At 36.7% G+C, this 26,826-nt stretch overlaps 1 protein-coding gene and 1 long non-coding RNA gene across 3 annotated transcripts; one reads left to right on the top strand and one right to left on the bottom strand.

Moving 5' to 3' along the window:
• LOC149566600 (uncharacterized) lies at positions 1-25,643 on the top strand. Its single transcript, XR_016362261.1, has 2 exons — positions 1-381; positions 25,272-25,643. It is a non-coding gene; the product is annotated as an uncharacterized LOC149566600 (long non-coding RNA).
• On the bottom strand, positions 220-25,414 carry LOC149566601 (potassium transporter 2-like). 2 transcript variants are annotated; one of them, XM_089819900.1, is made up of 9 exons: positions 25,251-25,414; positions 23,630-23,864; positions 23,197-23,442; positions 22,995-23,048; positions 2,393-2,653; positions 2,242-2,294; positions 2,020-2,143; positions 1,661-1,915; positions 220-1,533 (listed from the first exon to the last, which is right to left on the bottom strand). In XM_089819900.1, the coding sequence occupies exons 1-9, from the start codon at positions 25,293-25,295 to the stop codon at positions 440-442; spliced, it is 2,367 nt and encodes a 788-aa protein (XP_089676026.1). In that variant the 5' UTR covers positions 25,296-25,414; the 3' UTR covers positions 220-439. The 2 variants fall into 2 exon arrangements, with proteins under 2 accessions (XP_089676026.1, XP_089676025.1); XM_089819899.1 differs by lacking the exon at positions 25,251-25,414 and having other exon boundaries at positions 23,630-24,106.
• Positions 25,644-26,826: the final 1,183 nt, after the last annotated feature.

Below are 26,826 nucleotides of genomic sequence, written 5' to 3'. Positions count from 1 at the left end.
GCGTCCTTGTGTTTTCTGAATTTTTACAATCTTTTTTATAGGAAAATTTTCATCTTTGATATCGAAGTTCAAAATTTCTGTACGAAATGTCCTAGCTTGTTGGTGTTTAGAAATTTAGTTTGAAGTTAGCCTAAACGGGCAAAGAATGTACAGAAACTACATTCCTAGGTACGAGCAACCCGGTATGCACAATTTAATTGCAGGTGAATTGAAAAGATGTATTTCCTGCAATCTTCAATATGATCTCAAATTTTCAGCATTTAAGGGTTACATCTGTAACTGTTTATTGCGGGATAGTCGCAATACATCATTTAGAAGCAACTGCCCAGTGGATGATGGCTCAAAACTAAAAACCATGGCGATCTCTCACTAGAAGGACAGGTATGTAGCTGACAAGCATTGGTAATTACATTTTATGGTTAGACCCTGAATCAAAATTTTAAACAAGGTAAATCATACCAACCTCTATAAGAGAGGTATGAGGAATGCCCACCGGCAGAGAAGAAACCCTGCAATTCTTTGTCAAAAAGTTGTATCCCACATTAATAGCTAGCCTTTTCAGAAAAGATGAATCTCTCTTTGCTTTTACATAAGAGTGTCCCAATATAAAGGCAGCTCCAGCTTCTGTTGCGTTATAAAGCTCTTGCAGCTCATCCCTCACATCAGAATCAATGCCTGGATGGTTAGGAACCATCAATCGCACCTTTTTTCTCCGTGGTAAATTTGGAGAATCAATTTCTGTAAGGTATTGTATGCTTTGAATGCTGGGTGACGGTGACCTAACATAAGATACAGTTGTAGAGTGTATGCTTTCTTGTGTTTCATAACATAGATCACTCTCCATTTCAGTATGCACAAGAGGAGTTCCAATCACAGCCATTTTCCCATCTGCAGAGTAAATGCTCCTCGAACAAGCATTTCTTTCTTCAGATATTATGAACTCCCCAAGGTTGAAGACAAGCTGATTCTCAAACTGATCATCAACTCTGTAGACATCCCTATAACCATATCTGAGGATGCATCTGTATAATCTGTATTCTTTGGATCCTACACGCCCAATAAGAAAGCGTTCCTCTGGTGGCACATATGGTACTGGTACTGATTTAATGCATATAAAGACAAGCACCTTGTGAAATGCTGGAAGATTTGTCACAAAGTGTGTAAAACTTAAAGGTATCCCAGTGATGAGTTCTGTATATACGAGGCCAATACCAGGAACACGCGCAATCCCCAAACTAGGACCGAGTTCAAGGAGCCATTTTATAGACACCTTGTTTTGCAGGTCAAACTCATACTTCTTTATTGTGCCATAATGCCATACATACATGATTGTCATAAATATGAAAGCTAGACAAATAGGCACCCAAGCCCCTTCCAGGAACTTAATAAGGGATGCAGAAAAGTAGAAGGCTTCAATAGATCCAAAGAAAAGTAGAAAGCAGAGTGCTAACAGAACACTCTTGTGCCAACATAAAATAATCACCAATGATGTAAAAAAGGTGGTGACCAGCATAACTGTGATAACAGCTAACCCTGTGATAGAAATAATCAGACATGCAGCAAGCTGTCAACCTTATAGTTAGCTTAGAAATCTATCCTTCCATTTTTGCAAAATAATCCACACCTGCTCAAATGCTAAAAACATAAAAGCAGCAAATACCTGATGCATTGCCCATGTGTTTTGTATCTTGGAAACCAATTGTAACAGCAAGACAAAGAATCATCAAAATCCAGTTGATTTCTGGAATATATATTTGGCCATGTATTTTATCAGAGGTATGCACTACTTTCACCTTAGGAAAGCAACCTAGTGCCAAGCTCTGATTGATAATTGAAAATGTCCCACTGATGATAGCTTGACTTCCAACCATAGATGCAAGTATGGCAATTGCTAGAACTGGCCACCTTACAGGTTCTGCCAAGGTATTATACAAGTTCATTAATTCATAAATTTATCCAAAAAGAAGAAAGGCTGTCCACAATATATAGGTTTATTTAACAGAAACATAAGTAATGTACCTGGCACATATACGTAGAATCCAATCTGATAGCTATTGTCTATATAATGGTGTTTTGAAAGATAGGCTACTTGACCCATATATGCTAAGATTAGAGCAGGATAAACCATAGAAGTGAAAGCAATCTGCAGTCAAATAATACTTCATTATATAATTATGTCTTGATTCTTCCATCTACTTGTAATTTTTAATATTAGTACAATAACATTGGAACTTGCAATACCTTGATGGCTAAATGTGAGAAGTGCCCCAGATCTGCAAACATCGCCTCTGAACCTGATCAAAAAAGTTGATCAGGTTGATTTCTTGCACAAAAGGTTGACAAACTTTTATACAGTAACTGTGTTAAATTTTCTGGTCTGAACAGGATTTACCTGTCACACACAATAGAATACCTCCCAGTGACATCCATCCTGCCTTTCTTGTTTTTCTCAAGAATTTGTACATATAGAATGGTGAAAGTGCTTGATAAACTTGTGGGTTCCAGCGAATAATGTTGTACAGACCAAGTACACTAATGCACACTAGCCAAGTCACAATAATTGGAGCAAAGAGCATACCCACCCTATGTGTACCATAATGTTGCAATGCAAACAGACAAACCAATATAGCACATGTGATAGGAACAACGGCATCTGCAAAATGAACTTTATAATGTTAGAAAACAAAATATAGGTAATGGCAATCTTATATGATAACTCTTTCTGGCTTTACAAGTGATACCAATGACATCATTGATGTTAAACAGGGCTGTCTGCTTTCACCTAACAAGTGGTCTGTATGTAGATATATTAAAATATATTATTGTAAATTGAGAATAAACAAATGCTGATTGTATTTTATATGACAAATCACACAATTTTATTATTTACAAATGACCTCATTCTTATGTTACATGCTGTTGCAGACTTACAACATTGATATTCTGAGCTCATTTTGTGTTAATCATGATTTACCAGTGAAATTGAATAAAGCAAAGTCTGTGATTTCCAATACAACTAAGAAATAACATAACGAACCTTATTTACAAAATTAATTTTGCAAATTGATTCTCTTATACTTATCTTTTTAGTGTACCTTCTATAGGACCTCTGCTAAATACGTTTTCCTACTGTAGAAGAGAGATTATGCAAGGATTAGAAACTTATCTTATTGTGCCTTTTCATTGCAAGAGTCAATGAACCCTCACTATCACCATCCTCTCAAATAGCCAAAATAAAATCAAAGATTGTCACCACGAATAAGGACCTTTTTAGGGTTAACTCTAGTGGCGAATATTTGCCAATTAGCGAATTTCGCTCATCGGCCTACGTCGATTTGGCAAATTTTTTCCGCAAATGTGGGAGGGCGTGTCACCCAAACTTTACCAAAAATGGGTCACACCCCGGGCCCATCGACCCCGGGCCCATCGCCGCAGGATTTATGCCATCGGCTCTCCTTTTCACACGATATAGCCAATCAATTTTTTTTTTGCATACGGCAAATTAAACACATTTGCCTATGATTTTCAAAGGGAACTTTTTGGACGACCTGAATTCGCCTATGGTTTTAAAAGTTTTTTTTGGGAGAGAGATGACATTCGCCCCACAAATATGCGGACATGTGTCCCACACTAATTTAATTTCACCAACTATATTATGCATGGCCATATATTGGATGAACCATATTCGCCTTGGAAATTATATGAGTTGTTTTTACTATGCGGGTTTTGCCAAATATTTTTTATATGCTATAATATTCCCATGGAATTCGCCAAAAAGGATTGGTATAGTTACATTCATAGATCAGTAGGTTATCTCCATTCCAATTGATATCGAAGTCTCAATTTCTCAAATTGCTGAGAGCATTGGTGAGGGACAACTGCAATTTAGGCAAATATGAGTAACCCAGACCCCTATCTGTCTGGACTTTGCAATTTTAGTTCGTTCTTATTTAGTAGGTACAAGTTAGACTATTACTAGTCAGTTATCATTGAGGACCAGTGACAATATTGAGTCATCCAGTAATTAGGGAGACCTAGGACATCTATATTTTATAGTGTAGGTTGTACAACCAATGAACCCTATTTAGATAAATATATGCAAGAGTCAACTTTCACTTTTTTCAACAAGTTGATTTTTTTGGCAGCCTATATTTCTTTGGAGATGTTGAACACAAACAAGAGCAAGAGTCCTACATGTGGTGGAAGCCAAGAAAGGCCAGCCAAAAGCACTCACAAAATCTTGTCATTGTATTTTAGTGGCCAAAATCAGGAAGCTACGACATCACAATTACATTTACAAGATTCCCAACCATTGCTAGTGCCACTGACACATATTGAAGAAGTTGGCGAACCTGATAACTCTGATCACGATGCACTTGAAGAAGGTCTTAGGTAAATACCCAAAGTAGCCAAGATCTTCAAGTCAATACCTAGAGTAGCGGGAACAATATAATCGACTTGGATGACAATTCCAAAGATGGTGATGGTGCATGACCAGGAAAGGGAAAAAGGAAATACAAAGCAAATAATGATACAAAATCTAAAAAAGAATGGAATTGAGATCTATTGATTAGGAATTTTCAAATAGAATGGGTCTCGAGGTATCTATTCATTGAACTTGTGTGGAATCTAATTAAAGGTGAGCCTCTGGTAGAATGCAAACGTATGATATGCACAAGGATAAATAAAAAGGAAAAAAGGTTATAGCTAAAAACTAACACCATAGAAAAGCATATGGGTGAAGTTTATGAGAAGAAAATCATAGATGAAGTTGAAAAATCAATGACAAGATGGAAAACCGAGGAATGTTAACATGGTAAGAATGCATAAAAATATGGTAATATTGCATAAATCTTAAAATTTCAGGAGAAAATGCAGATGGAGCCTACTGAAATAAAAGGCTCAATTGAATCTCTTCTTGGAAAAGCAATGGAAGAAATGGGTAAAGGTCTTCAGTTAAGTTTTGTCTTTTATATTTTGAGCAAAGGGTGTGCCATGATAGACCAGCCATCAATGAGTGCTTTATTACAGTTTTTGAAAGTTCGTTATTATCTAAGGAGTCACTGGTCAATAAACAATGGATGGGAATGGCCAAGTTGTCTTGCTAAGGTTGAAAAGGAAAATGTCAAGGAAAAAATTAAAGAGTCAAATTTTATTGCATTATCTTTCGATGAGGTGATAGCAATAGACAATACTTCCTAGATATGCATTCATGTCTACTATACACAATTTTGTTGCCAACCCAACCTACTAGCTATTGTTAAAATGAAGGATAATTCAACAACCATAGTTACATCGCCCTGAGAGATGAGAGGACGGCGAGATGAGGGGACAAGTTTCCGAGACGAGGGGATAGAGGTGCCTTGATTTGGGGATGGTAAGGGGATGGTGGCGGGGGGAGCAGGTGTATATATACTATACATATGGTACTTAAAATGCTAGTTATGAAATATTTACTACAATTATACAATATAACTTGATATAATCATATAAAGATGTAAAAAATAGTAAACTTAAACAATAAAAAATTGAACATTGAACATTGCATTGAAGTTTTGAATTGGAACATCATGATTCATGATCAAATGACAAACAAACAATGAACATTGATATTGAACATCAGCAAATATTAGTCTATATATCAGTCTTTAGATCAATAGTATGAGTATCTAGATTATACTATCTAAAAGTAATCAATGATCATATGAGTCATGACATAAAGATGACAACAATAAGTATCATGTGCCATGAATCATGATATCAAAATAAGTATATAATATTATAATGCAAACAAAAACTACAAGTCTCCCACACCCACATTGAAGGAGACTTCGTTGTGTCCCCTTGCAATAAAGGAGACTCTATCGCGTCCCCCTGCACCCACACATAGGAGACGTCTCACTGTCTCCAGTAGACGTGGCGCCGCCCGAAATGCCGAGACGCTATCCTCTCGTCCTGGGGACATCCCCGTCTCCATGACGCCCCAGTTTTGGGGGGGGGGACGTGTCACCATGTTACACTATCAACAATAGAAAACATATTTTAACTAGTAAAGAGTTCTCTAATTAAACATGGAGGTATAGATGACATGATGATTGCCCAAAAGTTGGTGTGTGTTGGAGTAGATGGAGCTTCAGTAATGCAAGGCCACAAGAATGGTCTTGTCACAAAGTTAAAATATATTCTTGCACCTTACATTGTTGGCATTCATTACATGACCCACATTATGAATCTAGCTTTTGGAATTGATGATTGCCCAAAAATTGGCGTGTGTTGGAGTAGATGGAGCTTCAGTAATGCAAGGCCACAAGAATAGTCTTGTCACAAAGTTAAAATATTTTCTTGCACCTTACATTGTTGGCATTCATTACATGACCCACATTACGAATCTAGCTTTTGGAATTGTCAGCAACTATTCGCAAATATATAGAGTTGAAGTTTTAATCAAAAAGATCTATAGACACTTTTGTCTAAGTCCTAAACGATTCAGGGAATTTCAACAGTTTGTTGAGGGACTAATTGATGGGAGGAAGCTTCTTAAGGATAATGATACCAGATGGATCTCTTTGGATGGACCAATGCATCAAATTTTTTCTACATATTCCTCATTGTTTGGTACAATGGAGTCAACTCAGCCAACGGAAATATGGTGAGCTACTTGAAAGATTAAGCAATATAGAGACACTCTTAACTTTAGCAGCCATTCTCCCATGCTAGAGAAAATGAGGAATATAATGAAGATCTAGCAAAGATTTATGTATATTGTAGAATATAATATGCCACATAAAATGACATGCGCGACCTTTGATAATCTCTATAGAATTCTAGATTCATTTTCTGTGGATGAAAAACTTTCAAGGTGGATGAGAATCACAGGTTTGGATAATCTTGATAACTTTTTAAAGATTGATGCAAAGGGGGACTTATGTACCAATATACGGCGTGTTGAGATACCAATGCACTACTATGGAAGGCCTATGTCCACAAGAGAAGGAAAGAAACCCATGCAACCAAAATTAACTGTTACAAAGGAAGTGTTTGATAAGATTGTTTAGTCTGTAATTGATTTTGTGAAGAAAATTGCTTATAAGCTTTCCTCAGAAATTGGAGAAAGATTGCCTCGACACAAATTACTTGAAGCAATGTGTATTGTGTTTCCCCATTATTGGAGTCTCAGATGTCCGAAAGATTTTAGAGATAAGTTATTGGTTTTGATAGATAAATTTTGCAAAATGAAAAAAATCAATGGGGCAACCATAAATGGAATTTTAGACAAATCTCGTTTGAGAGAGCAATCATGTTGTTTTGTAGAGACAATGAAGGAACACTATGATCTTATGCGGAACCCCAGTGAAGAGGGATCGGTAGCCTAACTTTGGAGAAATTTGGCTCAGAGCGAAGTGTTGAGGGATTCAATATCATAATATTTCAAGCTTGCTAAATTATGTTTGACCATGATATTGGGGTCTGTCGAGGATGAGAGAGTTTTCAGTGCTTTGGGGTTTCTAAAGTCAAAGTTAAGACACAAACTAGACAAGAATTTGGAAAATTGCCTGAGGTTGTATACATCTAGATACGAAGTCAAAAATTTTCCTCACGAAAGGGCACTGAAGTTGTGGAGGAAGAAATGTCAAAGAAGAGGGTTGGGCAACATTTTAAACAATGAAATCAATAACTCAAGTAATGGTAGTGGTAGCATTGATGTTGAAGCAGACAAATTGGAGAAAACATGGAGCATAATGAAGGACTCTTTGAGCTTGATGGCAAGGAATCTGAAGATTCAGATGAAGAGATGTAGTGGCAACTCTAATAGTTATGGTATGATGTGGCAACTCTGAATTTATTATGTATTAGTAATTACTATAGTCTACTTTCTAGATTCTGAACACTATTCTCTATATCTCATCATTTATCATGCATAATAAGTTATATTATTTTCTAAATTTCTAATGTCAAACAAACATGTACATTGTATGTTAGATGATGCCATCAATCATATAACTTTTATCAATACTATTGATTTTTATTTGCATTATTATGCTTATTGCTCATATAATACATTGTTCTAGTACAATCCTTGATTATTTTAATATTTTCATTAATTTTATGAAAAATTTATAGCAATTCATATGATAAAATTCATATTGATTCTCATTACTTTATTTAAACATGACAATAGATACAATTCAAAGAAATCATTTTGCAAAAGTTAAATTTCAATACCCAATTTCATAGTCATGAGTTATAAGTACTAAGTTTACACCCATTAGATTTAGCAAATGACCTTGAATTCCCTTCTATATAAATAAGGGAGCAACAACAATTTCAGTTTGATTTGCCTTATGGGAAGAGTAGCATCAAATTTAGTATCAAAAACATTTTTTGCATTTGCATTGATAGGCATGTTCAACAAAATAACATCCGGATTCTGCTACATTTATCCTATTCAAGAAACTAAGTTTAAACTTTAAACTCATATCAAACCATTAGAAAACTTAAACCACAATGTTCAATGTTGCTTTTCATAAGAGTTGTGAAATCTTAAATTGTTTTTGTATATCCATCTATCTTCTTCTCATAAATTAGACTCATCATATTTTGGATTTTTACAATAAGCACAAATAGGTCAATCTTTCTTTGATTCTTCCCCCATAGGGGAAAGTGGGCCAGAGGCGTGTTGAGAACTAGAATCGTTACTAGGATTTGTAGTTTGTGGCTTTTGTTTCTACTCTTGCTTCCCTTGAGATGGTTGAGCTAACATAGTTTGGTTATTTGATCCTAGAAGAGCATTGTTGTGAGGTTTTCACAGTATCGCCCCAAAATTTTTAGGGACCCCCTTTTTTTAAGCAAGCCTTGGCAATTTTCACGGGTGTTGGGAATTTTTCGGTTGCCTTAGCAAAATTTGGAATTGTCCAGAGCTTATTGATTTGGTGATTTTACACCTTGGACATCTTGGTCTCCACGAAGGGATTTGGTTTGTTTTCACCTTGTGCGAAACTTGATTTTCCAAAACATGTGATTTCATCCTTGGGCCTAGCAGGTTTCAAAAGCAACATTTTTTTGATGGTTAAAACAATATCTGGCAGGATAAAATTGCAAATTTTGGACTTAGACAGATTTTGAAAATTTGATTTAATAAACAAGCTTGAACATTTTCAAAATGAATTTTAAATTTAGCGTTTTAGAAATTTTGAAAAATTTTCGGTGAAAAGAAATTTTGATAATGAAATTGAATTTTTAGAGTTTGGATTTCGATTCCCAGGAAAAGGATTTATTTTGTTCAAAATTGAAATTGTATTGCAAAATTGAAATTGGATTAACTCGCAAAATCTCATTAATTTGGTTGAAACGTTGCTTAGAGGATTTTAGAAATGTTAAAGGAAATTGGTAATTTGGAACTGAAAATTGATTTTGGCTTTCTAGATACAATTTTAATGATGTTTTAATTGCCAAAATGTTGTTAAATAAATTTTTTGACATCTCCTAGGCTTACCTTATTTCTATTTTGCAATTCTGGGTCAAATTGACAATTAGAAGGGCCAATTTCGCTATAGGACTTAGTTATTTTCATGTTTTATTTAATTTTGGGTCATCTTTAGGTGTTTAACTTAAATTTTGTTTCCTTCCAGGCAGGTCAGCACACTCTGGAGTTCAACAAGAGGATATAACAAGGGGCTTCCCCCCTCTCCCCCCATTTCCTCATTCATTTCCACTTCCTCTTGCAAGGTTGAGTGATTTTTCCTCCAGTTGGGCAATTTTCTCCTTGGCAATGATTTTTGAGGGTCTGATTTTCCATTTTTGGCAGCGATTTCTTCCTTGGAGATGGTCAATTTGTGCCCTAAGGCGAATTTGGAGGAGGTCGTCTGATTTTTGCAAGATTGGCAGCGATGTTGGGGTCTGATTTTTCTCCTAGGGCAGCGATTTTTTCTTCCAGCTATGGCGATTTTATTTGTTGGAGAGGCAAGGCGATTTGAGATCTGATTTTTGGCAAGTGTGGACAATTTTAGAAGGTCAAAATTCTGATTTGGAGCAGAGTTTTATGCCCTAGGGCAGTGATTTTCCTTCAAGTTGGGCAATTTTGGCAAGGAGTTCAAAATTTGGTGAAAAGAGCAGATTTTTGCAAGCAATTCATTTGGTAGGGCATCACATTTTGGAGGAGGATTGAATTTGCTGAGATCAGATTTGAATTTGAAGAAGCCTGATTATTGGTAGAAGGCAGATTTAAGGTAAGATTTGCATTCGTTTTTAGAGATGAAGATTGGAGGTGGATTTTATTCCTTGTTCTTGCTTGGTTTGTTTCCCTTATCTTCTTCTTGCACTATTCATCCACCACTTCATCATTTCCATTGATAGGCTGAAGTTGGGAGATATAAGTGTAGATTTCATGATAGGACACTTAGAGAGGTAGAAATAAGCTAGACCACCCGAGGATTGAAGTTGGGAGATACGTGTAGTCCATCTTAAGGTAACGAAGAGGCAGAAATAAGTGGTAGTCCCACCCTTAGGACTGAAGTTTGGAAATTGATAAGTGTAAAGATAGAATTTTGAGAGGCAGAAATAAGCTAGATTCCATTGATAGAAAGAAGTTTGGAGATTGGTACATGTAGTCCATATCATTTAGAATGAAAGGGGGTAGAAATAAGTGTTTAGGATGGTAGATGTTAGTGCAAGCAAGAACCCAAAGGGAACGAATACCAAAAAAGACAAGAAAGACATGATGCCTAAGACCACCTTCTTCTTGAAAGTGAGGCGAATAAGTGATACCAATATCGGCACGGTAAACATGGTACAGTTGAAGGATAGATTGAAGGAAGGACAATGGCAAAGAAGGTCTACAAGGGTAAAATTGTACACGTTGCAGCTTTCCCTCCTACCTTTCTTTGTCTAGAATTGGTAATGGAGTGTGCATCCCACTTTGACCAAATCCATCATTTTTGATGAGGGGAAGAGAGTGTTGGCTAACATCAACAAACAAGTGGTCGAAGAAGTATTCAATATTCCCCAACATAGCGGCATGACAGTGGTAATGATGGATTAGGCAGCCAAGTTCTTTCAACATAATTAGGAGGCCTACTTCACTCATCTAAAGCAGAATTGGTTACATGAGGGCAAAAAGGGAGTTACCAAGTTGTCAAAGCTCACTCGATCAGATTTCAAATCAAAGTATGGTGACCTTATTGTGCTTCTCAGCCGGATCATGGGTGTGGCTCAAGGTATGCAATTCAAGAATTGGATGTACTATTTTATTGATGAAATTGAAAATGGAAAGAGAAAATTTGATTGGGCTAGAGTTATAAGTGAAAATTTAGAGTTGCAACTTAGGACAATGCAAAATCAAAAGCAATTCTACTTGAGATCCTATCTTTTCTATCTGATTGCGAGACTATATGAAAATCCTTGGACTTAAGACCTTAGGAATGATTGGTAATGGTCGGGGCAATGTTTGGTGCACGAGTGTTATCCATAGCTTCATTTGCACAACACCAAAGATTATAAGATGTTTTATGATGCCTTTGCCATGAAGACGGTAAGGATATTACAAGGGACACCTGCTAGGAGGCTCTCATTGGTAGTGGAAGAAAAAGTTAAAAAGTGTGGGAGTTGGTTCATCCAATTTTCGCAATTCACATATATTAGAGTGGCAAGAAGTACAATTTGTCCCAAGAGACTTTCAAGGTACCCAGTCGACATAATAGTTTTGATGGAATTGGCTAGGCAACTTGAGCATTATGACAAGATGATGAAACTTAAAGGTGAGACAAGGATTACCTTCTCATTTAGAATAGGCAATGATACTTGCCCCAATCCTGTCGCCTTTGCAGTAGCAGAGGAGTTAGAGTGATATCATCTAGGATGGTATAGAGCAAGATAGGGATTCGATACTAATGGTCTTATCAAAGCATCTCATGAAAACACAATCAAACATATTCCTACTATAGAAAATTTTTGGGCCAATGCATAGGATGACTTTCATGTGAGGAAGCTAAGCTTTCTCAAGATTGTCAGTGGGCCTGATGAGGGCAATGAGATGGAGAGGCCTTGATATTCCCGATCAGCTAGAAGATGATGAAAATTTGCTAAGGAAAGATTATGATATAGTGGATGGAACAGAATTGGGTCCAGTGGATTGGGATGATCATCAAGATCCTTAGAGGTAGTTACAAGGACTGTTGATCTACACACTAAGTCATGGTATAATGAGAAGTTAAGGCAATTACAAAGTCAGAAGGTACGACTTAGCATCTCACGAAAACACATTCAAACATATTCCTACTATAGAAAATTTTTGGGCCAATGCACAGGATGACTTTCATGTGAGGAAGCTAGCTTTCTCAAGATTGTCAGTGGGCCTGATGAGGGCAGTCAGATGGAGAGGCCTTGATATTCCCGATTAGCTAGAAGATGATGAAAATTTGTTAAGGAAAGATTATGATATAGTGGATGGAACAAAATTGGGTCCAGTGGATTGGGATGATCATCAAGATCCTTAGAGGCAGTTACAAGGATTGTTGATCTACACACTAAGTCATGGTATAATGAGAAGTTAAGGCAATTACAAAGTTAGAAGGTATGACTTACTTATGGGAAGATGAAGTTGAAGAAAGAAAGTCCAGCGGAGTCAATTGGATAGAAAGGTGGGGGTAGTAGCCAGTAGCAAAGAGCAGTTAAGAGCAAGAAATTTGGAGGTTGAGAAAAGTTAAGAACATCAAGAGCCTCCAACAAAGAGACAAGGGAGAGCATAATTGAGACTAGGAGCCAAGAGGTTAATACAAGTGGACAAAGGGTCTTGGTAGAGGTGAGCTCTGATTCGAAATCAAGTGGTTACAATAACAGTACCGAATACTCTCCTCTCTCAAAGAACCAACATGGGGATGATATGACAGTCACTAGTGAAGAAGAGGATAGGCCAATTGATATTGAGGAAGTAAGCCAGGCGCCTGAGGTTGTTGGTGATGTTTTGCTAGTCAAATCGAATCCAAATTTGGGGAGATGCACTGCACCACTATGGTTAAGCCAAATGCTTATGCCAGGAGGCAAGGTGATGATTGTCAGAACAATTGAAGATATTCAAGGGTTAGTGGAAAAAGAAGATAGCGAGCAATAGAGACAAAATGCGAAAACGATGGCAAAGGTAATCAGGAGTGATGATGAGGGTCACCGAAAAGTTCGGATTTCTATACCAATGGTTAGCAAGGTAGTGGATGAGATTGTAGCCCAAGAGTATGAGATAGTAGAGCATAACTTGGGAAGAATCACAGATTACATGGAGTGTGAGGAGATCCAGGAAGGCATGGTTTCAATTAGAGAAAGGTTGAGGAAGGCAAATGAGACGATTGTAAAATTGGAGGCTGAAAACAAGTATTGGAGAGATTGCCAGCCTATCCAACAGTTGCATCAGGCAACCCTTCTGCAAGACAATGGGAACAACATAGAAGAGATATTAGTTCAATTGCATGAAATCAAAGATTGAATCAGTGATATAATTCAAGATGGGTGAAATTTCTTGCCTTCTTTTATCTCGACATTCAGGTCATTAGTGGCTATTAGAGACAAATTCAGAACATTTGAAGGGGAGTGGAAGGATTTCCTTCCAGTAAAGGACTTAGCCATTCCTAGGCTATAGGCAGTTATTGGGCTATCAGAGAGATATTTAGAGAGAACCAAGTTGGTGAATGAAGGAGGAATGAGTACGGTGGAGTCTTGGTATGTTGCCTTGACCATCAGATTGAGGATACTTGAAGAGATACAGAATGAGATTGCATAGCACAACCTAGGCATTGACACTTCCATTTCAACCATGATGAGCGATGTTGGAGTTGCACTTGATTTGAAGATATCAAAGAGGAGAATGTCAATGAGATAGAGTTTGGATTGAGATTGGATGAGTTGGAGAAGGTTTCCATTAGGAAGAAGCATTTGGGCACCCTTACCTCCCTCAATGCCTTTATCGGATATGCAAAAGAATATGAGAAGGATCATGAGAAGACACTGCCAACAATGTGCAACATGATGAATTCAATTGAGCTCAAGATGAAGCACACGCCTTGCCCTCCCATGAAGGAAGTCGACGATAGGCTAGCCAAGTTCATTACCTTGGCTAAGAAGATGAAAGAAAAGGGTAGAATTATATTCGAGGATCATTTGATGTAAGACCAAATGGCGAATTCTCCTTTCTTCTTGGGTAGGATAGGTGTTTGATATTGATTGGCTACCATTTTGTTGCCTTCTCATTGTTTGCCACTTTTTCTTTTTTTCATTGGTCTATTGATGAAGTGGCGTCTTCTCATTGGCTGATGGGGTGGCAACCCTAATTCGGGTTTTTGGGATTTGATCCGGATCGTTGATTTTGCCTCTTAATCTCTATCGTTGGTTGTAATTTTGGCCCCTATATAAGGCCATTTGTTCTCATTTGTAAAGGGTTGAAGAAATTGTTGCTTAAGATAATACCAAAATTGCTTCTCTTATCATTGTTGTGTCTTGCATGGTGATTAAGAACACTTGGTGTTATTGCATAGTTTCTACTTCCAATAGTTAAATTCCATTGAAGTTGTTAAAGTAGATTTTATTTCAAGAAAATTGTTAAGCAAGAGTAAGAATAGATGGATAGTTGCATGGTGATATTAATGGATGTTTGATAGGGATCCATAAACTAGGCCACTAGCATCCTAGCGGCTTGTTAGGAAGCCTTACGTGGTAATCTAGTCTTTTTTTTCTTGAATCATTGGATCTATGGAAGTAGCGCCGCTAGTAAGCTTTCATCAAATTTGATCCCCATCCATTTGCTAATCTTTCCATTCATAGGAGTATAAGTAAAGCAACAAGTAGTTTAGTAGTTGGAGTTCATTCAAGAAGAAAGTTAAAAAATTAGAAGCATTGCTAGTAGACATACCCTCCATCATCGCCATTAACATCATTTGGCACTAGTAGACATTGCAAAGCTAGATTTCATCATCATCATAGCAAAAGTTTGACATCCTTGAAAGAACAACGTAAGCCCGCCTATGTGATTAACCAACAAATCACATTAATATAACTGAGTTACTATCCACAGGTGTAAGGAACCTTGGAGTTTTTCTCATGTTCTCCATGAGTATTTACTTTTCAGGAGAGGGTTTAGTGTTTGATATTCTATATCAAGTATTCAATTCCTATATGTTATGTAGTGGTACAAAACTGACATCGACAAGCCTCTAATTATGTGAGCTTGGACTGCTCATGTGTCAACCGATTGCGAAATACATTAGAGGTAGGAATGGAAAATCGCGGACCCAAAGAATCCATGGTAGAATAGAAGGTATCTTACTGCTATTGCTTCCACAACCTTTGTTTTGATCAATCTCACCATATCTAGTGTTTCGACTTCTGTCACTTCTGCAATCACCAACTAATATTTGCTGGAACTTTTGTTGTTTGGCTCCACCTCTAACATCATTCAACAAGCTTAGGTTCTCCAATCAACTTTCAAGATTCTACTATTCATTTGATACCATTTCACCTATGGTAACATCATCATCCGGTTGTCACCAATCTTCAATTTCACCAGCTCATATTTAGTCATCAAATTCCTCAACAATTGTACGACCGTAGCAACCTTTTTAGTCACCTGCTACAATTCCATTACCTTCTGATCCAAAGCCGTCTTATCTCCTAAGGTGTAAGTTCTCATCGTACTTAGGTTCTTAGCTTTCGTTCCTCCCTCTTTCAAAGGAAGTAAAGCAAGTCCCCAACCATCTTTGATAATAGACACAACATTCCTTTGGTAGTCATGAATAGCACCAATGTCATATTGCCAAGGTCTACCCAAAAACCATGGCAAGCACTCATGTTAACCACATCATAAAATACCTCATCTCAGTATGGTCCAATGTTGAAATCAGCCCAACACTGTTTTTTCACTTCCACCATATGATTATCATGAAACCAACTTATCCCATAAGGACAAGGATATTCAAGTTTCCCCAATCCTAACTTCTATACCATTTCCTTTTATAAAGGGTTATGATACTTCCACCATCCATTATCACTTTACAACAGTTACCTCTTGATTTACAAACAATTCAGATTAACTATCTTCTCTTCATAGTACACAAGCTCTGGTTCCTTCTTGCTCAACCTAATTCTTTTGAACATCACAGATTCTCCAATCTTAGGTTCAACTTCTCTTTCAATTAGTTGATATTTCACTACTTGTTCCTTATGTGCCACTAGGTTCTGTTTTCCTTTTCTAGAACCAACCGAACATGGAAGAGTTCTATGTCCAACAATCCTCAACATGCTCAACTCCTCTTGAATGACAAGTCTCAAACCCTTAGCATACCTAGCCACCTTTTCCTTAGATAACTCTTGGTGTTTGGATCTGATTGTCATCTAGTAGAATTCCTCTGTATAGTCCTTAACCGTCAAATCTTTTTGCTTCAAGTTTTGCAATCTCTTAAACAATTCCAGTTCATAATCCTCCAGTATGAACTTGACCTTAAGTCTAGAAACCATAACTCTTCATCTAGTAATATTAGGCTCTCCATTATCTTTCCTATCCTTTTACAATTCTTTCCACCATAAGATAGCATGACCCTTCAACTTAGCATGTGCTAACTAAACTCTGTGTGTGTCATCTTCAAGCTCAAAGTCATTCTTTCGTTTATTAATCCAATCTATCAATTCCTCTGGATGTTAAGAACCATAAAAGCATGCAACATCAATTCTATGACTCTTACCCATTTGTGTCATAGCTCTCAAAAATCTTTCTTCCTCGACAAAAACATCAACCTCAGCTATCTCAAGATCTTCAACAACTTCCTCAAATTCATCTTCACTCTCAAGGTTTCTCCTAGCCTCAGGCAAACCACTCTGGATCTTAGTCCTTATCTCATTTTTGAAATCCTCCATCATTTGCTTTAGGTTTCTAGGATTCATCCTTCTAGGCTGCATGTTTACAAGAATGTCAATATTCAAATTCCTCAAGTTCGACGATCTAATTGCTAGTGTTAATTACCCTAATACAATCTGACAATCTACCAAACAATATGCCTCTATTATTGCCGCCACAATCTCTGTTCTGATTATCCAGCCCAGACCCATTGCTTTTGCTATTGTTTCTCTTATAGTAAACAATCAATGTTTGCTTCTTCTGTTGCTTGACTTCACCTTTGTCACTGCTCAATATCTTCTTTGCCTTTGATCTATTCATAAGATCTTGCTGCTTATCTAATACCACTTTAGTGTTCTGCTACTGTAACACCATTTGATTGTTGTCAATCCTCAACTCCACCGGTTTAGATCCATTCATCAAATCTTTCAACAATCGTACAACCTTAAAAACCTTTTCAGCCACTTGCTACAAATCCATCATCTTCTAACCCGAAGCAGTTTGATCTCCTAAGGTGTAAGTCCTCATCACACTCAAGGTCTTAGCCTTCCATTGCATCCCTATTTTTGCTTAATTATAAGTATTCCTTATAGTCATTGTGACTTCATGCAAAGTTGAGTTGATCATTATGGTTTCACGTGAAATGGAAGTGTTGGCTATTTGTTATTAATTCATGGGAACTTGGAATAATTGTTTTCATTATGATGTTATATGAATGGCAAATGGGTTAGCTAACATGAATACTTGATTTTGATCAAACAATTTGGAAATATGTTAATACCTTGATAAACTTATGTTGTAGGAACACGATGAAGGGGGGAAGCATTGCCAGAGAAGGAAAGGGCATGAGCGCACCACCTACCATTGAGCTAATAGGTATGGGTCCTAAACCACCTTGGTCAAGGGAAAAATTGGACTAGGCAAACAAGGGTATACCAAGTGATCACTATCAGCTAACCGGGTCAACGCATTTAATAAGCTAATAAAAGTTTTCACTTGAGCATGAAATGAACTAAGAACAATCGTAATATATATTAATAAAGTAAAGTATCATTATGATAAACATAAGGAGTAAAAATAGTATTTCCATCTTATGTCAATGTTTTATTGTTATTTCAAACATTGGCAAATGCTTTAATATTATTAACTCATATCATCGACCTTTTATATACTTTTCCAAGCAGCCTATCTATTATATTAGCCATTTATCTTTTCACTCTTTGGATGACTTTTGAGAATAACTCATGACGTTGCCACCTTTGTTTATCTTGCTCGTAATCGAGCATGCTCGTGAGAACAAGAAGACAATCTTCTTAATGTGATTCATTATTTATTAGTGGGGGAATTCGCATATGCTAAGTTTTTTGGAAATTTCTTTTACCATCTGTAGGCTTCATTCATAGTCTTGTGCTCCATATTTGCAATAGTATTTTTCATATTACATAAGCTCTTTGCTGCAAATTGCACATCTAGTGTCGTGTTCCACATTGGTTTTAGCATTTCATATTCTCTCTTCTAAGATTGCACGTACAGTGTTGTGGGTTCATACCTGTGATTTCTTACATAATCAGTTTGCTCCTCAACTGCAACTCATTTGTACCAGTGTTTGCTCGAATCTACAGGCAAGGAGCCATATTGGGCATTCCAATTTTCAATAGCACTTGAGGGTGATAATACCTCTATCAGGACATGCAATCCTTCTATGTTTTTCTTTTCCATTTTTGTTATATTAAATAGCTCTGAAATATCTAGATTGGAATTCTGAAAGGAACATTGATATTATAGATAGAGCCAGACAGACTAGCTTTGAATTGAATGCCTTGTTTACATAAGTTTATTTGCATAGAACATGCATAAGGGTTGAAGTTATCTGTTGCATACTATCATGATTGTTCTTTTAGAACTTAAATTAAAATTGGAAGGATCTCCAACCTCGTGAAATACTTATATAGGGGCATCTTCAATATACATTTGCCACCAGATTTACAAATAGTTCGAAAGAATTGCCTTCTCTGTTCAAGCTCTGGTCCCTTCTTACTCAACATGACTCTTCTGAACATTAGAGATTTTCCCATCTCAGGTGCAACCTCTCTTTCAACAAGATCATCTCCATCAACTTGTTCCTGATGGACTACTAGGTTTTTTTTTCCTTTTGCTTTTGCTAGAACCAAACCGAATATTGGAAAGCTCTATGTCCAACATTTCCACACTTGAAACAAGTACCTTTGAACTCTTTGTTGCCACTGCTTCTTCCATGAATCTTTTGATCAGGTTCCTCTTCAATTATAGGCTTATCCTTGCTCTTATCACCTACCAGTTTATCCTTGACCTTAGGGGTAACTTGTCTTCTGTTCAATTTATCTTCTGCATTTAGGGTATTTTGATAGGCATCTTCAATTGTACTAATCTTTAGCCTACTTAACTCATCTCGAATGTTAAGCCTCAAACGATCAACATACTTAGCCACCTTCTCCTTAGATGACTCTTATTGTCTAAATTTGATAGTCATCTTGGAGAACTCTTCAGTGTACTTAATTGTCAAATCCTTTTGCTTCAGATTTTGTAGTTTCTTAAACAATTCCAATTCATAATCCTCCGGCATGAGCTTGGCCTTAAGTCTAGAAACCATAATTCTCCACCTAGTGATCTTAGATTTACTATTATCTTCTCTATCTTTTTGTAACTCTTTCCACCATAGGGTAGCATGATCCTTTAACTTAGTTTGTGTGAACCTAACCTTCTGTGGATCCTTAATATCTTCAAGCTCAAAATGATCCTCTAGCTCATTAATCCAATCTATCAATTCCTCAGAATGTAATGAATTGACAAAGCATGAAACATCCATTCTATGACTCTTACTCATTTGTGCCATAGCTCTCAGTAATCTTTCTTCATCTACATGGATCTCAACTTTAGTTGTCTCAAGATGCTCAACAACTTCTTCAAATTCATCTTCGGTCTCAATTTTCCTCTTAACACTAGTCAAAGCATTTTGGATCTCAATCCTTATCTCGTTCTTGAATTCCTCCATCATTTTCTCTAGCCTTCTAAGATTCATTCTTTTAGGCAGCATTTTTGCAAAATCAGGAATCTCTTTCTCAACTCCCTTAGCTTCGACGATCTGATCACAAGTGTTGATTTCCCTGACACAATCAAGCAATCTACCAACACCTCCAATCTGCCTCAAACAAATTGTCAGCTCAATCTTTGAAAATCACCGACTTGTCCTTTAACCTATCCACCAATTCTGCCTTTTGTGCAACCCTCTGCAATTGTAAGTCGGATCCACCTTCTACCACCCCACAACTAGGATCTTTAGAACTCATAATTTTCAAAAATCGATTTGGCCAATCCTTTTGCCAAAACTTTGTTGCCATGCATAATCAGCAACAAATCCAATCTTGAACCACCTTGCGCAAGCCCTTTGTTGATGTAGGTCAGATCCTCAATTCTAACTCCCCACAAGCAACAAATCTGCAACTTTGCAAGCTAGGAACTTGGATCTACAATCCAAGAATCACAACTATGCTCTGATACCATCTGACACAATCAAGGATATAAAATCCCCAAATGAGATGTCCGACCTTGCAGCTAGAACAACACATCGGAAATGACAAAATGAAGCAATGAACAACACCAACAAATAAGGAAATATAATCTTCAATTATCATCAAGTTGACCTGCAAGCACAAATTACAGATATTCAATAGACATGCCTCATTACTAAGGACATAGCCTTATTTTCAATCTTTACTATCAGATATCTTGGCTATTCATCTACTGTGAGGCTCTCTACCTGATCGCTATAGCTAAACAAGAACTACTAACCTACTTATATACCAAATCGTCAACCACAAGTTGGCTTATCCGATCAACAATCTCCAAGACAAAAAAACATATTAACAACATATAGGTCAGGACCCAAATTCATAAGAACATTCCCAATTTGATACATCATGATGTGTGGACACACAAGGAGGTCTAGAACATATATAACAACATAGAACAATGCGTCATTAGGCTCCGCATGACACGGATCTCCATCACAAGCCAAATCTTGCCAACTTGGGCATTAGAACAAGAAACCAAATATAGGACTGGACCAACCATAAGATAACCTCATTTCGACACAATAGATTGAAGTGCGAAGCTAGATAGGATCTCAACGATGCCTAGATCACACCATAAGGATCGCATAAGATAATGAGTCAACTGACCTGATTGCTACTAAGAACACAAAAAATTGTCAAACAGACGTGAAAAACTGACAAACAAAAAGGAAATCTTTTTGGGTGATGCAAGATTGCCAACTACCCTTGATGATCCTGCAGCATTTGGACATTCTTCTATTTGGTGGAGTAGACTAGGGTAGTGCCATGGTCATCCTCTATTTATTGCTTTCCTAGGGATGCTTATAAGTTTTTTAAAGCAAGGGTTTCAACAGTTTGGTGATGCTTGGGATTTTAGCTCCTTTCTATGGACTTCTTGGGATATTATTAAGTGCGCTTTTAGATTAAACAAGTTGAAAGGATTTCTAATTTTGCGAAATCATTGGTGCAGTGGACCTTGTTATGTAATTTTTCTCTCCTATATGATGTAAGTTTACCAAAGTCTGGCCATGTCTGTCTAAATATCATTTCTAGCTTTCCTTTGAAAAAGATCTGCAGTATTTGCCACTAAATTCTAGATTGAATTAGAAACGGAGATGAAAACTCCATGAAAGAACAAGGAGGAAATTGAAAGGGAAAATATGGCGGCCTACAGCAGAGGCTAATGCCCAGATTGTAACTTAGAAAATATCATATTACAAATTACCAATTAGGGATAGATTGTAATGTTTGGTGATCCAACCAGTTGGATGTCCTTTTTTGACAGGCATAATAAAATCATAAAACATATTTTCTAGGATTGTTCGATGGCCAAAAAATGGAATGTCATTTTTAATCATTTTGTTATCTTACTTGATCATCCCTTTTGTTGGAAAAGGGCCTACTTTGGGTTTTGGTCTGCATAATAATGTTGTCTGATTCTGTATGGAATTTGTTTTCTTAATATATGGAAGCAAAAGTGCTTGACAGTGTTTCCAAGCCAGCCCATTCACCAGGAAACCCAAATGCTTAAGCTATACTCTGCTGTCTTGTTTTAAGTTCTCTCCCTTTGTTTTCAGCTGCAAAGAGTCACCAAATAACCTATACCAACATCAGATATTGTTTGGATAGTATTAAATTTAAGTTTCTTGATAGACACTAATGTGAGATGATTTGTTCGAGAAAGTTGCAAACTTTGTTCAAATTCAGATTTCAATGGTAATTGTGCTTCTTGATTCATCCTGAGATCTTGTGACTGGTTGTGTTCATGTTTTTGTCCTGTAAAAGTTAAGTTCTTGGGGGTCTTGTTTTGCTTATTGACATTTGATTACTGTTTTATTCTTGGCATTCTATTGACTGCTCTCATTTTTTGTAATATTGAATCAGTAAAAATTTAAAATGGAGAGTTAAATATAAGCTAACCAATGTGACCTTTCCTTGTACTGTAAAAGTGATCATGTACAAGCACTGCTGTTGTCATCCTTTTGTACCGGAACTTCAAAATGTTTTGGTTCATTGATATCTTTGAGCTCATCGACCGAAACACAAGACCCTAATTATAAAAATGTAGTTGTGATTACATAGATGATGATGATAACAGTAGTACTAGTAGTAGTAGTAATAAACTAAATCTTAAGCTATCCAATGATGGAAAGGAAACTGAAGTCATAGTATATTTACTGTGAAAATAAATGACTTCCTAAAGTCAAATGTAGTCACCTGCTGTGGTAAAGCAATCAGGGCTTTCATAACAGAGACTTAGCTTCAAACTTTAAGAGGTGTTAAGTATTGAAATTGATTGAAATAACCACATCCCAGATGAACGAAGCCATGTGCAGGTCCTAAGTTGTACGACAAAAGAGATATCCCCGAAGGTTATCCCAAAAAAAAAAGTTGTAAGGAATTTTATAGATAAATTGCTTTTAGGAAGCCTTTGTTCAAGTCCATCTCATTTGAGGTAGCATGAAAACACACAGAGCGTGCTGCTGTTACGGCATGTATTAGTAGTGGAAAGAATGAGATAAGGAAAAAGATCTTACGTTCATGGTGGTCTTTTGAAATGGCAAGTTCAAGCCCAGATACTGCCGAGAAAACTGCATAAATTCCATTATACTAACATGTTTCAGCAAAGTTTCTATTAAATAAGAAAATGGTATTAACTTCATAAAAATCAAACAAGACTCCAGTTATTTCTAAAAAGCTGGTTATCCAAATAAATTAAGCATCTAAGACAATATGGACCTGAAATCGCTGGGGTTAGTATGCCATCTCCAATTACCATGCAAGTACCAAGGAGAGCCACGATCAGCAATGCAATGTGCAGATTTTTGTGCTTTTCAAGAATCCTTTTTACTCTTGATGAATTCTTTGTCTCGGGAGGGAATTCCAATGTGTATGTGGAGACTTCCTCATCAACAATCTGACGGTTGGGCAAAAGACTAACATTTGCATGTCTGCACAATAAGGTATATAGGGCAAAAGTCCCACCTACACCATTATTTAAAAATTAGAGGAATTGTGAGTGAAACTTCATTTTCTTGTTATAACACAGAAAAAGCTTACAGGGTTTCTACCCTTTCAAAAGAAGCATGCAATCTGATTTGCAAAAGAAATTTCTTTTGATCATGAATAATTCAAATTGAAGTTAATCCGTGGTAGGCATCTAAAATGGTACCTTCACCATTGTCATCAGCTCTCAGAACTATAAAGACATACTTGAACAATGGGACCAAAGTCAGGGTCCAAAAGACAAAGGATAAAGCACCAAAAATTTCTTCATTGGATTGTGAGTGCTGAATATCTTCTGCAAAAGTGCTCTTGTAAACATATAGAGGAGAGATACTCAAATCACCATAGACAACACCAAGGCTTTGATAAGCTAGGAGCAGAACCCTCTTCCAAGATTGCTTCTGCAAAACACCAATTAATGAATATAAACAATTGTTAGTACTGACCTTACCAGTATGAAAAGATTGCAATTCACCCTTCATAGCCTCAGTTCAACAAGATAAAGCTGCAACCATGTCTTATACTTTGACTAAAAAAATTCCCTTGTAGAATGAGAATGTGTTCCTGCCTCTATATTTACATTTTACTTCAAGATGTTGAAAAGAAAACATCTCATCATCCTACCAAGCCATGATATTCATACGAATGTTATGTAACAAAGCCATCACCACTAAATACAGATTTGCAACAATTCCAACTCAACAATCATACCACAATGAGGTTCTCTGTGAAAACAGACAGACAAACAGAATCATAATTTGGTGATTGCAGACACAATTAATGCATGTGCAATCTACTTAACAGCTAGATATCTAGAAATTTGCAACTTTTCTATATGCTACTGCTTTTCTTCCAATTTATTTTATTTTGGCAGGACTAAATCTTAAAAAGGTGTACTTGTGTGCTAAAGTGCAACGTCGTTGTTAAACTTGAACATAATACAATATACCTAAAAGCTCCTAGACATCAGCTATAATATACGAGGAAAGACCCCAACTTATCAAGTTTTCTTTTAAACCATTAGGAAAATGAGTACTCGCAGCATAGCACAGATCTGATGCATCCATAGGATTAGGAGCTTGCCCCTGAACAAGTTCAAATAAGTATAACTGTCGTTCTTCAAGTCAATGACTATCAGCTTAAACAGAGCACAATATAGTTGTTTTCGGATAAAAGTAAAAAGCCCAAGACTTAGCAAGTTCTAGTTCACAGAACTTCTTGAAGACGAGGCTAATTTGGTGCAAAGGACATAGGGGCTATTAGCCTCACATCAGCATGAAATAGGCATGTTTTTATGTTATATGGGATGCAATCTTACAGTCAAAAAGGAGCAAAACAAGAGCACACTTTTTTTGGCGGCACCTACTGACAACCCAAAAAGCGTAGTAACTCACATCCTAGAAAATGTATAACAGAATTCCTTCCGTCTAAATCAATAGTTCCGTCCTAACCAAACAAAATCTTTGTTACTCCTTGCATAAAGTTGCATCCGCTACTTGTAAGCCAAAACCATGCCCCATAGCTGTAACTAACATGGTGAAATTTAAATTCGGCTTAACCAACCAATCTTGAATTGCAGACTAATTACATAACAAGCATCCTTTACCAAATTATAATGTGGGTTTCAGTTCCAATTCAAATTATGTAATTTTCAGTTCAATTCAAATTCCACCTTTTCACAGGGTATATAATGTGGAACACAAGAATACAATATTCCCTTGCCCAAGAAGATGAAAACCATGAGATGAAATGGGCATGAAAGGAAATCAATCGATACATCAACTGACCTTATTAGTGTCTTTCTGCAGGTGAACTTCACCGGCAGGAGTCATCTTACCGAAGGACAAAGTTCAAGATATATTTTCACTGCAAAGAAAAAGCTTTGAGCCTCTAAAGCTATCAAATCAAAATGTGGAAAAGTTAATGCAATAAAGAATGCTGGGCAATCAACGTATTTCCACACTGTAAAGGGAAATGTTAAATGCCCGGCCTGGTACAACAAATAACATAAAACTGGCCATTTTTTCATGACTGGCCATTAATAATTCTTTAGCTTGTTGGTTAACCAGCACAATGAATTGCGTGAGCATTTGCCATACGTGGATTTTAGTTGTTGGTGGGGTGGCTAGAAACTGTGTTGAGTTTTATGAATAATAAAATTTTCCATGTTTTTGAGAACAGTGAGAAATTTTGTATGATCGCTTTTGTTAGCCGAATTGGGTTTGCCTACTATAAGCCATTTGTAAGTTGCGATATCATGTGTTTTGTCGCTGATTGTGAACATATTGCCGGCAAAGAATCGATGGATATACGGCCGGCAAAAAATATCGATGGGAATTCAGTATTCACAACGAATCGCTAGATAAAACACCGTTCATGGCGGGATTGTTTCAGAGGGCCATGTTTACTAAAGGGATCGTTTCCAAGAGCCATGTTTTTAGTTTTGAGAGCCATTTTTAATTATTGACAAAATTTTGCAAGTAAAATACAGTTCTTCAGTTGTTTGAAGAGTATATTGGAGGAGGAGAATCTACGAAAGAAACTTGTCTATATAGTAAAAATAAAGGTAATACGTTTATATTCTACATTGAACATTGTGCCTAATAAACATTCAACATTGTCTAATAAACATTCAGACATTGTCAAATCTTTAATTGTTTCTTAATAGATTTATATGTTAAGTAGGAGATACTTTTCCACAGCAAGTCAAATTGTGATACCTCTCGGGAAGTCCTGGTGCTTCACCCCTGTGAGCATCACCTAGATCCAATGAGTGCTAAGTGTTCCATTTATTCTCATGAGAGATGGATTCATGTTGAATCACTACTCATGAAATATGGGTCAATGAGTTTGACTCAAAAATCACACAGTTAAATCTTGATATTCATATCACAAGATTTATATGTGTTATAAAATTAATTTTTATTTATGTATAATATTAAAAATATATAATAATGTCAATGGGTCCTTGGTTTACTGGTGAAGTTGAATGGCTTACAAAGAGCTCACCAGGGATCAAGTGTTGTTGAGTGCAAGGCCGAAGACATCATAAGGGATGAGTCTGGGATTGTGCCTAGGGCGAATTTGGTAGCGTGAATGCTCCTTAGTCCCTAGCTCTTAACTGAAGAGGTTTCAGGCATGCATGGGCCTGTATCAGGTACCTAAAACTTGTTTGTGGATGACCTCCATCCAATATATATATGCTAACAACTAAGTTTTACAAAAATGCTAAATGTAAACTACTTTATTTAATTCCTTTCAAAAGTGAAGCAAGCATTGATTCTTGTTAGCATGGAGGAGTTTCTCAAAAGTTTTCTAAGCCTAAAATTATTCTATCCAAATTAAATCGAATCCCTCGAAATT

Source organism: Cupressus sempervirens, chromosome 3, assembly GCF_028749045.1.
Source record: "Cupressus sempervirens isolate cs-2001-9-10 chromosome 3, ASM2874904v1, whole genome shotgun sequence".
Taxonomy (NCBI): domain Eukaryota; kingdom Viridiplantae; phylum Streptophyta; class Pinopsida; order Cupressales; family Cupressaceae; genus Cupressus; species Cupressus sempervirens.
This window is presented reverse-complemented; position numbering and strand designations above follow the sequence as displayed.